The sequence below is a fragment of the Rattus norvegicus genome, chromosome 19 (genome assembly GCF_036323735.1).
Source record: "Rattus norvegicus strain BN/NHsdMcwi chromosome 19, GRCr8, whole genome shotgun sequence".
NCBI lineage: Eukaryota > Metazoa > Chordata > Mammalia > Rodentia > Muridae > Rattus > Rattus norvegicus.
This window is the reverse complement of record NC_086037.1, coordinates 23,129,001-23,142,645: the sequence shown is the minus strand read 5'-3', so window position 1 is coordinate 23,142,645 and position 13,645 is coordinate 23,129,001. Positions and strand designations below refer to the sequence as shown.

At 40.3% G+C, this 13,645-nt stretch overlaps 1 protein-coding gene across 9 annotated transcripts in view; it reads left to right on the top strand.

Annotated features, from left to right (window-relative positions):
• Positions 1-13,645, top strand: part of Iqcm (IQ motif containing M) — a 230,308-nt gene that overhangs the window by 164,490 nt on the left and 52,173 nt on the right. For all 9 annotated transcript variants that reach the window (XM_063278184.1, XM_063278180.1, XM_063278183.1 and 6 more), the window contains one exon: positions 4,160-4,294. In XM_063278184.1, coding sequence (XP_063134254.1) covers positions 4,160-4,294 — 135 coding nt within the window. The remainder of the gene's footprint in view (positions 1-4,159; positions 4,295-13,645) is intronic.

Sequence of the window (13,645 nt, the reverse complement as noted above, 5' to 3'; positions counted from 1 at the left end):
CAGTCAGTTATGGGGACAGAGTGTTCTGCTTTCGCGCGTGTAGTTTTTCCTCTCTACAGGTCTTCAGCTGTTCCTGTGGGCCTGTGTCTTGAGTTCACCAGGCAGCTTTCTTGCAGCAGAAAATTTGGTCTTACCTGTGGTCCCGAGGCTCAGGTTCGCTCGTGGGGTGCTGCCCAGGGGCTCTCTGCAGCGGCAGCAACCAGGAAGACCTGTGCCGCCCCTTCCGGGAGCTTCAGTGCACCAGGGTTCCAGATGGTCTTTGGCTTTTTCCTCTGGCGTCCGAGATGTGTGTGCAGGGAGCAGTCTCTTCTGGTTTCCCAGGCCTGTCTGCCTCTCTGAAGGTTTAGCTCTCCCTCCCACGGGATTTGGGTGCAGAGAACTGTTTATCCGGTCTGTTTCCTTCAGGGTCCGGCGGTGTCTCCGGCAGGGGTCCTGCCCAATACAGAGTTTCTAATATTTATCAAAATGTGTGATAGGACTTTTGGTTATTGTACCAACTAACTTGTGCTCCCCCCCCATTTTATTTGATTGTATTTTGAAGGGCTGATTATCTGTTACACTTCAAGACTTATGTTTTACTGGACTCAGAGTTCGAAGTAGAAGTACTCTGAGGGCAGCCTACGCCTCTTGACAATCCGTTCCTGGCATTTTTCCTTTGGCTCCCTTCATTCTCTTGGCCAAAATTTAGCATATTGTGCAACACTATAGTGTTTTCTTTAGTACGGTACTTCTTCAGAGAACTATGTCAGTGCTTCTGTTGCGGGGCGCATGGAGGAAGAAGACACTTCATCTTGGCTGTTTTGGTCCCGGGCTTCTTACCTTCTTTGTTTAAGGGCTTTCTGACAACATCCTGGGGGACATTATCTTCTTTAGAGAGGTTGGAAAGCTTTTGAGTTCTGTTGGTTCTTTGGGGTCTTAACAACTGAGGCACAGTAGTATCTGTCAGTTCAGGAATATCCTCTCTGTGTCTCTGTGTCTCTGTGTCTCTGTGTCTCTGTCTCTGTCTCTGTCTCTCTCTCTCTCTCTCTCTCTCTCTCTCTCTCTCACACACACACACACACACACACTAACCAAGCTGAGAACATTCAAGTTGGCATCCACAAGAGCTACAATGCATCCACATTGTTAAACTTCCTCTCTCCAGCATGCTTGTTCTTCAAGAAGAATGAATGAATGACTCTTATTCAATGGCAGATGTGCTCTGATGCGGGTCAAGACATATTGCTTTATGGGAAACTCTTGTGTGTTGTTTCCACCACTCATTTACACCACATGACTCTTCTATTCTTTATTCAGATTACTGATAGTACTTCTTTGGCCATTTCTGGAGGTACCATGAAAACGTCTGTTTTAGTACTCAGCCACAGAATTCCCAGTCACATGCATTTTTATTTTTGACATGGTCCCATTTCTTTAAAACCTGGTATGATTGTCACACTCCAAAATTCTGTCACTATGCTTTTTAAAATTAGTTCTAATGTAACTTGTTTGTTTTAGTTTTAACCCTATCTCCATGATTTCTTACTCTTAACTTGTAATTACAGATTTAAAATTTTCATTATTATTATTTTATTTTTTTAGTTTGGAAACTCACACAGATGGACACACACATACCATGTACATCTGTTTTTTTCAGACTGGATTCTGATGGTATCTAGCTGATAAGGTTATTGAGTAAAAGTCTTAAAAGTCTGTGGGTAACTTACATGTGTCTCTTGGCTTGATTCCTAGTCAAGTTCAGAAGGCACTAGAAGATTACAGAGAACCACAGTGCAGTTTATGAATACCTATCGGTGTGGTTAGGCTGGCATGAGACAAAGACAGAATAGAGGCATTTGATTAGACAGACGGTGCTCTGTCCATAGAATCTGCATGGCTAAAGAATTATGAATAGCTTTCACTTACGTTAGACCTAGAGCTTACATAATTTGCAAGGTATTTATGTCATTTTTTCATAGAATTCTCTTCTTTTCCTATGCAATTATTGCTGATTTTTTTATATTTGGAAAATACCTGTGTACCTTTAAAAATATTTCAATAATTTCTAACTGTACTAATAGTCACAATTTCAGTTTTGTTTTTACTAAAACTGGCTAACTAGCTTAGTTCATTAATTCTGCTAGTGAGCTGCAGAAGGCTTGTATTGTACCCTAGGCAGGGCACAGTCACAGAAGTAAGATATTAAAGATATGAAAGGATTCTAAAGATGAGCGAAGGAGAAATTAACAAAAGTTCATGAATCTTCATAGAAATTCTTTGTGTCTTAATTTTAGTCTTTTAGAGAAACAAACCCTGAGACATGGATTTAAGTACGGCTAACGTATTGGGAAGTAAATCCCATAAAGTACTCTTAAATGGCATAGAAAAATGCAGTAGGGACAGGATGAAAGTTAAAAACAAACAAACAAACAAAACAAAACACTGTCAAGGGAACTCTTGAAGGCAAGTTTCTCAAAAACTAGATTTTCATGTATCAGTTGCCCCCAATCTCTTGCACTTCAGCAGGGGTTGAGGGCCACTCTGCAGGGGTCTGAGACTTTTGGGTTATTGGCCAGAAGTCAACAGATTGATGCCCGGTGCTAGGAGAAGCTTTGAGGCAATGAAATGCAGATGCTGGCACTTCTGAATCAGAAAGCCCGGACACAGAAGGAAAGCCTCAAGTTCCATGCTAAATCCGATGAGAAGAGGCTCCAAATGCAGCAGCTTTAGTTCATAGATTTGAGGAGAGAGAAAAGCACATAACTATATCAAATATTAATTTGTATGTGTTTCCAATGGCTTTGAAGATCTGGCGTAGCCATTCATATTCCAGTAGGAATTTGTTGAATTTTTTTTCCCCTTTTGCTGTGAGATCACTGAACAAAATGTGAACATTGTTCCCAACTCTATTTTTGAATCAGAAAGTCTAATGGAAATCCCAGGGATTAGAGTGTGGACTGGGAGTAGTGAAGAAGTGAGAGGTTTACAGGAGACATGGTAACTTCTGACAGGAGTCATCGTGAATCAGAAACCTGGGGTTCTTGTCATTGGTACTGACAATGTGGACGAAAGGGAACAGATAATATGGAGATTCAAAAGATAAACGAATAAAATAAAAATTCAAAATCGGCCGATGTGGCATTACAGACCTATCATGGTTAAAGCAAGGAGTTTGTAAGTTCCAGGCTAGCCTAGGCAACTTAGTGATCCCCTGGTGCAGAATAAGGTTAAAAAGAGTTGTGGTGGTGATAGATACAGCAGTGGTGGAGTTCTTGCCTTGTATGCATGGTGCTCTCGGTTCAGGCGCCAGTCACAAAATAATTGGTTTTGAAAAAAGGAAGAAGGAAAAGACAAAGAAATCGCATATGATCCAGCTAAGCCACTCTCACTGTGTATCTGAGGAAGCCAAAGCGGCACCCCAAAGAGATTCGCTCTGTCCCTTACTTGTGGCTATTGTCACATTAGTCATAGGCACGACATGGAGTTGGCCCAGGTGTCTAGCAGCCGATGCACGGATAAAGAAAACAGGTTATATATCCTGACTGCAATTTCAGCCATAAAGAAAAGCTTAATGTTTTCATTTTCAGCAATCCGAGTGGATATTGTATTAAGAGAAATGAGCAACACATAGAAAGACAGATAACCACAGTCTTCTCCTAAATATGAATGTTGCAAACATCGACATAGAAATCAAATAGCAACTGTTAGTAGATGAGAAGAGATACAGAGGGACAGGATTAGATCCCTCAGTGCTGTGTATATGCCTTGGATTATCACACTGAGCCCCATTAATGTGTACAACGAGCACATCTTAAAAAAAATAAAACATCCCCCATTACAGCTAATAGTTTGTGTGTTGATATGTGTAAGTTCTGTGATCATTTGCCATGAAGCAGGTAGAGCCCCCACCTGTGTCCTGTGCTTTCATGGGAAGCCTGACTGAATGTTAGCCTGAGGAAATTCATGGTGTGGGAATGGGTGAGGAAGAGAGACCCTGCGTCCTGCCTGTTAGCCAGAAGACTTAACACTGGTTTCTAGAATGCCAGAGGCTCTTCCCCAGGTGCAAAGATCAACCTGGCTGACTTCAGTTAACTTCCAGTACAGAAGAACTTTGTAAGTGACTTGTCCACAGCACACTATTTGTAAAAGAAACTCTATTATTTTCCCTTTTGGTTTTAAGTCTATGAAACCATGTTTGCCAAGAGAGAAGACTGGCAAGGATTAGAAAGAAGTGAGCTGCTGAAGTACTTCAACGACTGTGGTCATTTCCCCACGCAGAAGCAGATCGATGAGCTCTGGGACCTGTTCCACAGATGTGAGTACCGCGCCCTCATCCTTGTCCCGCCTTCCCTCTTCTCTCCGTGCTTCTCCTCCTCTTCCTCTCTGATTTATTGTTTAGTAATGTATATTCATTGCGCATTGCGTTTTATTAAATAAGTATGACTTCATGCGCGCATAACTTTTATGTTGAGCCCATTCCCCTGTGTCCCTTAACGTCGACTACAGCTTTTCCTCAAATTTGTTTGTATCCAAACTTAATCTATCTGAGAAAAGGCTGGTTGAAAGAAGTTGAAGTTGTATTTTGACTGAAGAGCATAAAGAAGATGATTTCAGCTTTAACTTTAAAAATAAACATTTTGATATAAGTTACAATAATAATAATAAGTTACATCCAGCTAAGTATGGTAATTACTTTTTCAATCAATACAACGGATACTTGGGAAAAGCAATTTCAATTTTGACTCTTGGTTTCAGAGGATTGAAACGCGTAGTAAAAAGGGAGTGAGAGAAGGGAGACAGAGTTCCACAACAGGCTGCAGTACACAAGGCTGTGCCTTAGTGATGTATTTCTGAATTCTCCAGAACTTCCTAGAGTAGCATCATCAGTGTCAGAACCAAAGCCTTCAACAGCAAGCCCATGAGGGGCCATTTCATTATTAGCAAAGCTATACTAATATATTTAACCCACGGAATTTTAAAAATTGCTGCTAAAATCTTTCTCCTGGTTAGTTAAATTTGATGCCGATAAGCAAAATCAGCTTAAAAGGCATAAATATAGTAAGGTAAAGCATCTTTCCAATTGGAAAATAAGTTTTTGCTGGGTGCATGGATGAGAAGTACAGAGCTTGCCTAGCATACACAAGGTCATGGGTAAAATCCCCAGCAATTCCAGAAAAGGAAAATCATTTTGCCCCAGACCGTAAACAGATAAAATGATAAAAATGTCTAATATTTAATAATAATAATTTATGTAATAGACATTTTTTCTCTTCTCAAACCAGTAAGAGGGAATATTGTCCCAGGTATGAGAACTCTTAATGAATAATTAAAAACATTTCAGCCCGTTTTCTTCCTTATGCTTATTGAAGCCTAATGAACAAATATATTTGAGGAGTATGATGTGGGATGTTATGCCACACATCGATGGCCAAAACTGCTAGCCGGGATATTAGTGGTTGTGTATAGTTCCCTTATGCATACATCTGCGTACATGTGGGAGGGGATGGTGAAGAATTCTCACTTAACAAGGTTTGAGTAAGCCATACAGAATTGTTAATTCTCTTCCGCTCATTAAACTTGTGTTTAAATTATGCTGCTGTATTGTGGGTATACTTTGCATTTTACATTTACAGACTAGCTTCAATGACTTTTCCAATAAGACAGGTTTTCTATAAACTGTCATTCTAATTAATAATTCTTATTAATTATTATATTCTAAAAAAACTAATTAAAAACCTTTTTCTTTCAATTCCTAAGGTTAGGGAACTTTCTTGTTTTTATTTATGTGCATTTCAGGGTGTGTATGCATGTGTTTGTGGAGATGTATTCAGAGGCCAGAGAAGTGTCCTGCTTTATGACTCTCTATTCTCTGGAGTGTAACAGTAATATTAATATAAATGTAAGGAGAAAATTAATACAGTGCCTGTTTTTCTTTATCCTAGCGAGTTCCCCAATAAAGACCCCAAGCTTTATTTAATCAATCTTTACTACACAATTCTTGGGGAGTCATTAATCTATTTTAATCCTCCAAGCTAATCTGGCTACCTCCCAGCCAAAATCCCTGAGATCCTTGCGTTGTTGTATTGGTCTGGTCCTCTGGCCTTCAGGTGTATTTTCCTATGATGTTTCCTCTCATCCTCATTGTGGCTGAGTCCAGTTTACTCTTCTTTCTTTCCGCATTCCTTGGCTGGCCAAAGTCTTACACGGTTCTCTCTTCTGGCCAGTCATTGGCTGATCAGCTTTTATTGACAAGGCTAAGAATAAGTGGTAAGCCTTGTTTACACAAACTTGAGAAAGGAGATTCTTGACATAGGCATTTGCAATGCTCCGTCCGGATTGAAACCGGATCTGAGCGAGAGAAATCAGCATCTGAATAACACAAAGATTATCTTTAAATAGCGCACAATAGCATTCTGCAAACACTGAAGCTATCATTTCTTACTAAACTTGAAGTTCACAGTCATTTGGTTAGGTTGGCTGAAAAGGAATTTCCTGTCCTTGTCTTCTCTTGCCCTCTCTGTGCTGGCATTGTGGGTGCACACCTCACTTTTTATGTGACCCTAGGTCAGGTCTTCATGCCTGTCTGGAAATGATTCTTACAAGGTGGACAGATTTTATCCTCTAGAAAACAACCATAATATTTTCAGTTTATTGTATGTTTAATGATATTGCCCTGTCCCATTAAAGACTCCTTTGTTGCCCACGATAGTTACTGAAAATGAAGTTAACAATGGGAAGAAAACAAAAATCTTGGAGAAGTACTGGTCATTTTGACACACATCATTTTCAAGAGAATCTGATTGCATCATTTAGATTGTCAGTCAGCCATCTTTATCCACACCGACTCTGCTTGTGGGTGGCAGCTTGATAGATACAAGCTACACATAGAGCATTTAATCTAGTTCACATTTAGTCAGTTCAGCTGATTAACTTCTAGCATGCAATATCAAGTAGGTCAGATTCCTGGAAGGCTTTGCATCTTTAGGTATTTTTTTTATCTTTATTAACTTGAGTATTTCTTATTTACATTTTAAAGGTTATTCCCTTTCCCAGTTTCCGGGCCAACATCCCCCTCCCCTTCTCTATGGGTGTTCCCCTCCCCATCCTCCCCCCATTGCCGCCCTCACCCCATAGTCTAGTTCACTGGGGGTTCAGTCTTAGCAGGACCCAGGGCTTCCCCTTCCACTGGTGCTCTTACTAGGATATCCATTGCTACCTATGAGGTCAGAGTCCAGGGTCAGTCCATGTATAGTCTTTAGGTAGTGGCTTAGTCCCTGGAAGCTCTGGTTGCTTGGCATTGTTGTACATATGGGGTCTCGAGCCCCTTCAAGCTCTTCCAGTCCTTTCTCTGATTCCTTCAACGGGGGATCTTTAGGTATTTTTAACTCATTGTTATTCCTTATTCTCACTACTATGGTAACATTGGAATTGTAACTGAGGACAGGGTTTCAGTTTGAAAAATTTCTTCTGGGAGAAAGAACTGTACTTGGGCTACATGTATTTTCTTCTTAAATGCCTCTTCCTCTTTTTCCCTTGGTAAATTTATCCAATTTTCTTCCTCTTTGGACTTCGTGCTATACTTTGGACTGCTGTTGCTATACCTAGAATTACATTTTCATCAGGGTCCAGGAGCTCACAGAGACTGACAATGAGGGAGTCTGTATGAATCTGAGCTTGGCCTTGTGAATATATGCTATGCTTGTGCAGGTTGGCCTTCTTGTGGGACTCCTACCAGTGGGAGTGGAGGCTATCTCTGACTCAATTGCCTGCTTTTGGGACCCTTTTCCTCCTATCGGGTTTCCTTGTCCAGCTTTGATATGAGGATACGTGCCTAGTCTTATTGTAACTTGTTATGCCTTGTTTGGTTGATATTCCTGGGAGGCCTGTTCTTTTCTGAAGGGAAAGGAAGAGGAGTGGATCCAGGAGTAGAGCAAACTTTTGGGGAAGGGACTGGAAGGAGTGGAGAGAAAGGAAAGCACAGTCACGATGTAATATATGAGATAAAAAGCAGACAAACCAATAAAACTATAAAAGATATGAGACTAGCAAATACTGAAGGTGGAATAATATAGAAGAACTAAAGTTTAAGTTGAGGCAAAACTTATTAGTAAGTAACCCTAGAATAAGTGTGGTTCACTTCTTAACAATGTTTGATGTTCATTTACGCGTTAGCATGTTCTCCACTTTGTCCTGTTCTACTAACAACATACTGGTGTGTGACTCTACTATGTCTTGTTTACCTGGCCATTGGTTTAGTGGCTGTTTAAGTTGCTTTGTCCTTTTTTGCTATGATGTACTATGGACATCTTTATGCCTTGATTTGCATTTCCCTAGTAATGAGTTAAGGGCAAACATTTTTTTCCTATTCTCAGTAGACATTTCTTTTCCTTCTGTAGAGGAATTTGTTGAAATCATGCATATCATTTGGTGTTTCTCTGATAAATAGTATACATCATTTTCCACGATATCAACACATGTGCATTCATGCACACATGCACACTCACACTACATATAATATTTTATGTTATGTTATATATACATATATAAGTCCATTTAGTGTTGCTTTGAGAGACATAGTCTTTACATAGTTTATTAACTCTAATCAATTTACCCATCCAGGCAGACTCTGCCAATTGTTTAATGTTTGGAAGCTGTGTCTTTGTGTTTCACTCACTGCTTATTTTAAAGTCATTTTAGTCTGTCTTCTTAAAGTTGTGGCTAAGTCCCATTTTCTGATCTATGTTTGTGTTTATTGTGTTCCTCATCTCTATAATGTTTTTCCTCTATTTATCGTGGTTATTGTTTTTTGATTGCTACCATATTTTCTTAGAATTCTTTATGGTTTATGGTAACAATGTGAATGTTTATCTTAGTTCCTTTCAAGACTGCACTAAACCTAACCCCTAAATCCATGATTACTGGCAGCCTGCTTCCTAGAGCATGAGAAATCTGTTCCTATTTTCCTGCATTTCTCATGTTATGTTCCTGCTAATATTGAATCCTGGATATTTTAGGTACAGTGTTCTCAGAGGTATGGAGTCTGCTCAGTTCCAAGACTTTATTTATTCATTTACACTTGATTGGTGGAAATGGATTCAAGGGAACCCTATGCTCATTGGCTGTTCATTCCTGTAATCATTACTTAAAGATTGTGTGTGTGTGTGTGTGTGTGTGTGTGTGTGTGTGTGTGTGTGTACATAAAAGAGGTCAAAGGAGGATATTGGATGCCCTGTATCTGGCGGTATGGCTAACTGTGTACTGACATGGGTGCTGGGAACAGAACTCTGGTCCTCTGAAAAAGCCGCAAGCATTCTTAATCAATTAACTGTCTCTCCAGCCCATGGTATTGTTTAGTTCTTTATTGTTGTTATTGATGCTGTTGTTATTGTTGCTGCTTGAGTGACTTTTCAAAAAGCTACTCTGTACAGTGCTCACCCAATGATTGAATATTCACTCAGATACTTTGAGTTCACCATGTTTATATCCTCTGCCCACAGCTCTGTGTGAGGGGTGGAGCTAATGTTCAGTCGTCAGGTTGTATGTCAGCCCCATGCTTGATGTTCCCCAGTGGTCTGGAGGACTTCCTTTGAGTCATTTGATTTCTCACACAGCTTTGAAGGACATTCTGTATTTTTTCATTTCCAAGGGTTTCCTTTTCCATTCATGGCAGATCTCTCATTGATGCCAGCTCAGACCGAGCTTTTCTGTGTATTTCTTACACGGTTGGTTTTTTTCTCCTAGTGTCCATGTCCGTTTGCATCATTTCAAAGCCATCAATTTGGCTTAAAGCGATAGCTGGTTAGGAAAAGATCATTTGTATTTGAGCATTTTAGTATCTGCTCAGGGATTCATATTCTTTTTTTTTTAAGACTGTGTCATATTTTTATTTTAGGCTATAAAAACAAAATTAGGCAAACAAAACAACAGAAAACTCAAAATAGGTTCAAATGATGTATATTCATCTTTTCCAGGAAAGCAGAAGGTAGGCCCTACCACAAAGAAAAGATGTCATTAATGGAGGTTAACTTTCAACGTACATTAAATACTATCAATTAACGTCTGAAGAGAACCTAGGGTTTGTTCACCTTGCTATAAGCATGAGTTGACTTTTGTTATGTCATTGAAAACATAAAAATGCCTTAAAAATCTCAGTTATTAAGTACGATCTTACTGGAAATTCTTAACCACAATTTTCCTTCCTGGAATGATGTCGTGCCTGTGCATCCCTCTAAACATAACGGAAAGCACAGCTAATGCAGGCGGGCTTCAACCTGTTCTACCAGCTGAAACAGCTTTGGTTCTCTAGGAAAGAAACAGCTACTCCAAATATGTTCAACAGTTGGTTTTCATAATTGTATCCAATAGCTACATGATGAAAATCTCCCAGGAGAACCAGACTGCAGCGACCTGAGCATGCAGTAAAGGGTGGATGCGGTAACGTGGCTGACAGAGCTAGAGTTGGGATGCTGGGTAGAACAAGTTGGTCTGCAAAATATTAATTTCCTTTCCCTTAGAAACTTACTGATTCTATCAAGAAAATACAAAACCATAAGGCTGTAAGTAAATGAGTCATGTTTAGGCTATTACAGGGAGGCCGTCCTCAAGGCCAGTCACTGCTCACTGCTGATTCATATTCTTGCCAGAAACTTCAGTAGTTATACTTTTCTTGCAAAAGAGAATGCTTAGAAGAATGGAGGTAGGCAAATGAAGAGAACATTAAGCCCAAATCTGAAGGTCAGAAACCAAGGGGCAAAGATGATTTAGATATGTGGCTACAGTTAGGAAAATGTTGCTTCTTCCAATAACGAGCCGTCAGAATATCCCTTTGACCACCATGCTCGTGTCAGCAGTGACCTGAGCCACCTGACCTGTTCTGACACAAGCTTATTTAGAGCGATTTGAGATGTTTATGTCATGTAACACTAGATCACTGGGGAATAATTGGATGTTACCCTGTCTGCTGATGGCTCTAACCCTAAGTCCTGTTGGGTCTATGTGTATCAAGATCCAGTTTTCTAGCATTCAGTATTTATGTATGGTGTGCTTGTGCGTGTGTGCGTGTGCATGCATGCATGCATGCCTGTGTGTGTGTATGCGTGCGTGTGCATGCATGTGTGTGTGTACATATATAGGATCCAGAAGTTGTAGTTAGGTCTCATCCTCTATCAGTCTGTACCTTATATTTTGAGACTTTTTCATTAAACATAGAAGTCACCATTTCAGCTAGACAAGCTGGCTAGCAAGGGCCCGGGATCTGCCTATCTGTATCTTCCCTGAGCTGTGGTGACTGATATGTGTGTGACTGTATCTGGCTTTATGTGGAAGCTGGGATCTGAACTCAGGTCCCTCATGCTTGTGCAGCGAACAATTTACCATTTTAGCAGTGCCCCCTATTGATTTTCGATGAAACTGTTATTTATAAATACATTCTAGAAACTACTGTCCAGCACTCTAGGGACGCTCACCTGTAACTGGACAAATGCAGTATCAAAAGTTTTCTTCATGAATGTGCTGAGTGTGAAGGTGTCACAGGTGTTAATCATGGCTTCAATCCGGAGATCAGAGAAAGGTACAGGGAAGCTAAGGCATGAGTTAATTGTTGAGGGCTAGTTAACTAGATTGAAAACAAACACCGATGTTTGATAAATAGGAGGGCACAATGACTTAGAATTCTCTAGGCAGCCAGTACATCTGAGTAGGAAACCAGATAGGTCTGCCGGGGAAGTGGAAAGGGCACCATATTACTGAAACTTCTGGATAAAAGCAACACCACCACCATCTGCCTGGTCATTTCCTGGGCACAGTGATGGTGTTTGCTTTTCTCTACAGGGGGAATTTTACTGTTTTGAAGTGTTTATTCAATTTATCATCATCTGTCCAATAAAAAATAAATGCTTCCAAATGTTTAATCCAAATAAAATTTTGGATGTAAATCAGTCATATTCCAGTAGGAACTGTTTAAGCAATTTCTAATATTTCCTTCCCTTGGTCATTGAGACCTTACATTTCAGCTTGAAAACTTGAGTTTAAGAACATTTAATCCCTTCAAGCTCGGGGACGCTTTTCCTTCACCTTACCTTGTCTGAGGCCTGTATCATCTTTCACATCGATAAAGTGATGTCAGCTTCTTCTTCGGATTTACTGACGAACATTAAAACGCACTAGGTGAAAGTGGCGTGTCCAACATTGACGACATTAACTTATTTCAAACGAAGGCAAGCAAGTGCAGCATCAGGCGCTTTGACCTCACTGTACTGTGGCAGGAAGTGAATGGCATGTAGAGGAAGTCAGGAGCTGCGAGCCCCACAGTTCATATCACACCACGGCATCATGTTAAGATCCTCCAGGATCAACCATGGCCATACACGTGGATGGGCATCTTAATGTGCACATGATATTACCAAATAGAAGAAATCTTCATACCTTATTGCCTTTGTCCTGAAGCTGTGATCTTAAGATCAGAATTTGGTGTATATATATATGTTTTATACTGTAAATTTCTACATGGAAAGTGGCAGTCTCATGCTCACCATTGCTTAGATTTTAGTGTAGGGTCTTTGTTGGCCTAACGTTGGAGCATTTCCCTTTATGAAGTGATTCATGAAGTACAGTAAGAATAATCTTATCAAGGTTACTACATATTATTATTTTATAGTAGTATGTAGACCTGGTTCTCTAGGTTTCCAGGCTAACTTCGAACCCACCCTGTAGAGTTCTGTAGGCCAACTGACTTCCAGTCTGTGCTAATGCCCCCTGCCTCTGACCAAGTCCTGGGATTATAAAAGAGAGCTGGATTTGGACGCAGCTTTAAATGGAAGGAATCAGAATGAAGTAAAACGCAGAAGAGCTTAAAAAAAAAAAGACTTCTGTCCAAGTTGGTCCCTTTCTATTAGGCAGCAGAAATTATTTGGATTCATTCCTACTTTCTTTTTCTTTTTATGGTTTCAAGGAGTAGCTGCAGTCCATTCTGCGTCCTTCTCTGTGCACCGAGGAGCCCTTCAGGGGTTGTGATTCAATCCATTTTCTGTGCTGTCACTTTCCACACTTAGCCCCATTCATACTTGGAAATGCATCCACTGCAGGAGAGTTCCTTGCTTGACTTCTTGAAGAAGTTTTCCCCTCTGCTTTCTCCGGGTGCATTCTTGTTTGTTGTTGTTTTGTTTTTTTTTGTTTTCTCTTGTTTTCTTCCTGTTGGTGGATGAAAAAGAGAAATAGAGAATCATTTGGCTGTGTGTATGAATACACATAGGATGATACTTTAAGTTTTAAATCTGATTTGTTAGGAGGGCATAGTTCTGAACTTTATACTTAAAAAAAAAAAGAAGTGTAACTGTCTGTCGCAGCTAACACGATGAAATAGCATCTAAATCTCAGTGTCCTGGTGCACACTGGTGACCCAGTACTGTGGAGGTGGGGACAATCAGATCCCTGGGGCCCCTGGGCATTCGACTACTTGAAGATCTTCAGGCCAGTAAGAGACATTGTCACCCAAAATAGGTGGACAGCTCTTTATTAACAACTGCCAAGGTTGACTTCTAGCCTACATGCACACACACGCGCGCGCACACACACACACACACACACACACACACACACACACACATTGTTCACATGCATACTTTTACACACAAAAGTTATACACACACATACAAAGCAAAAAACAACG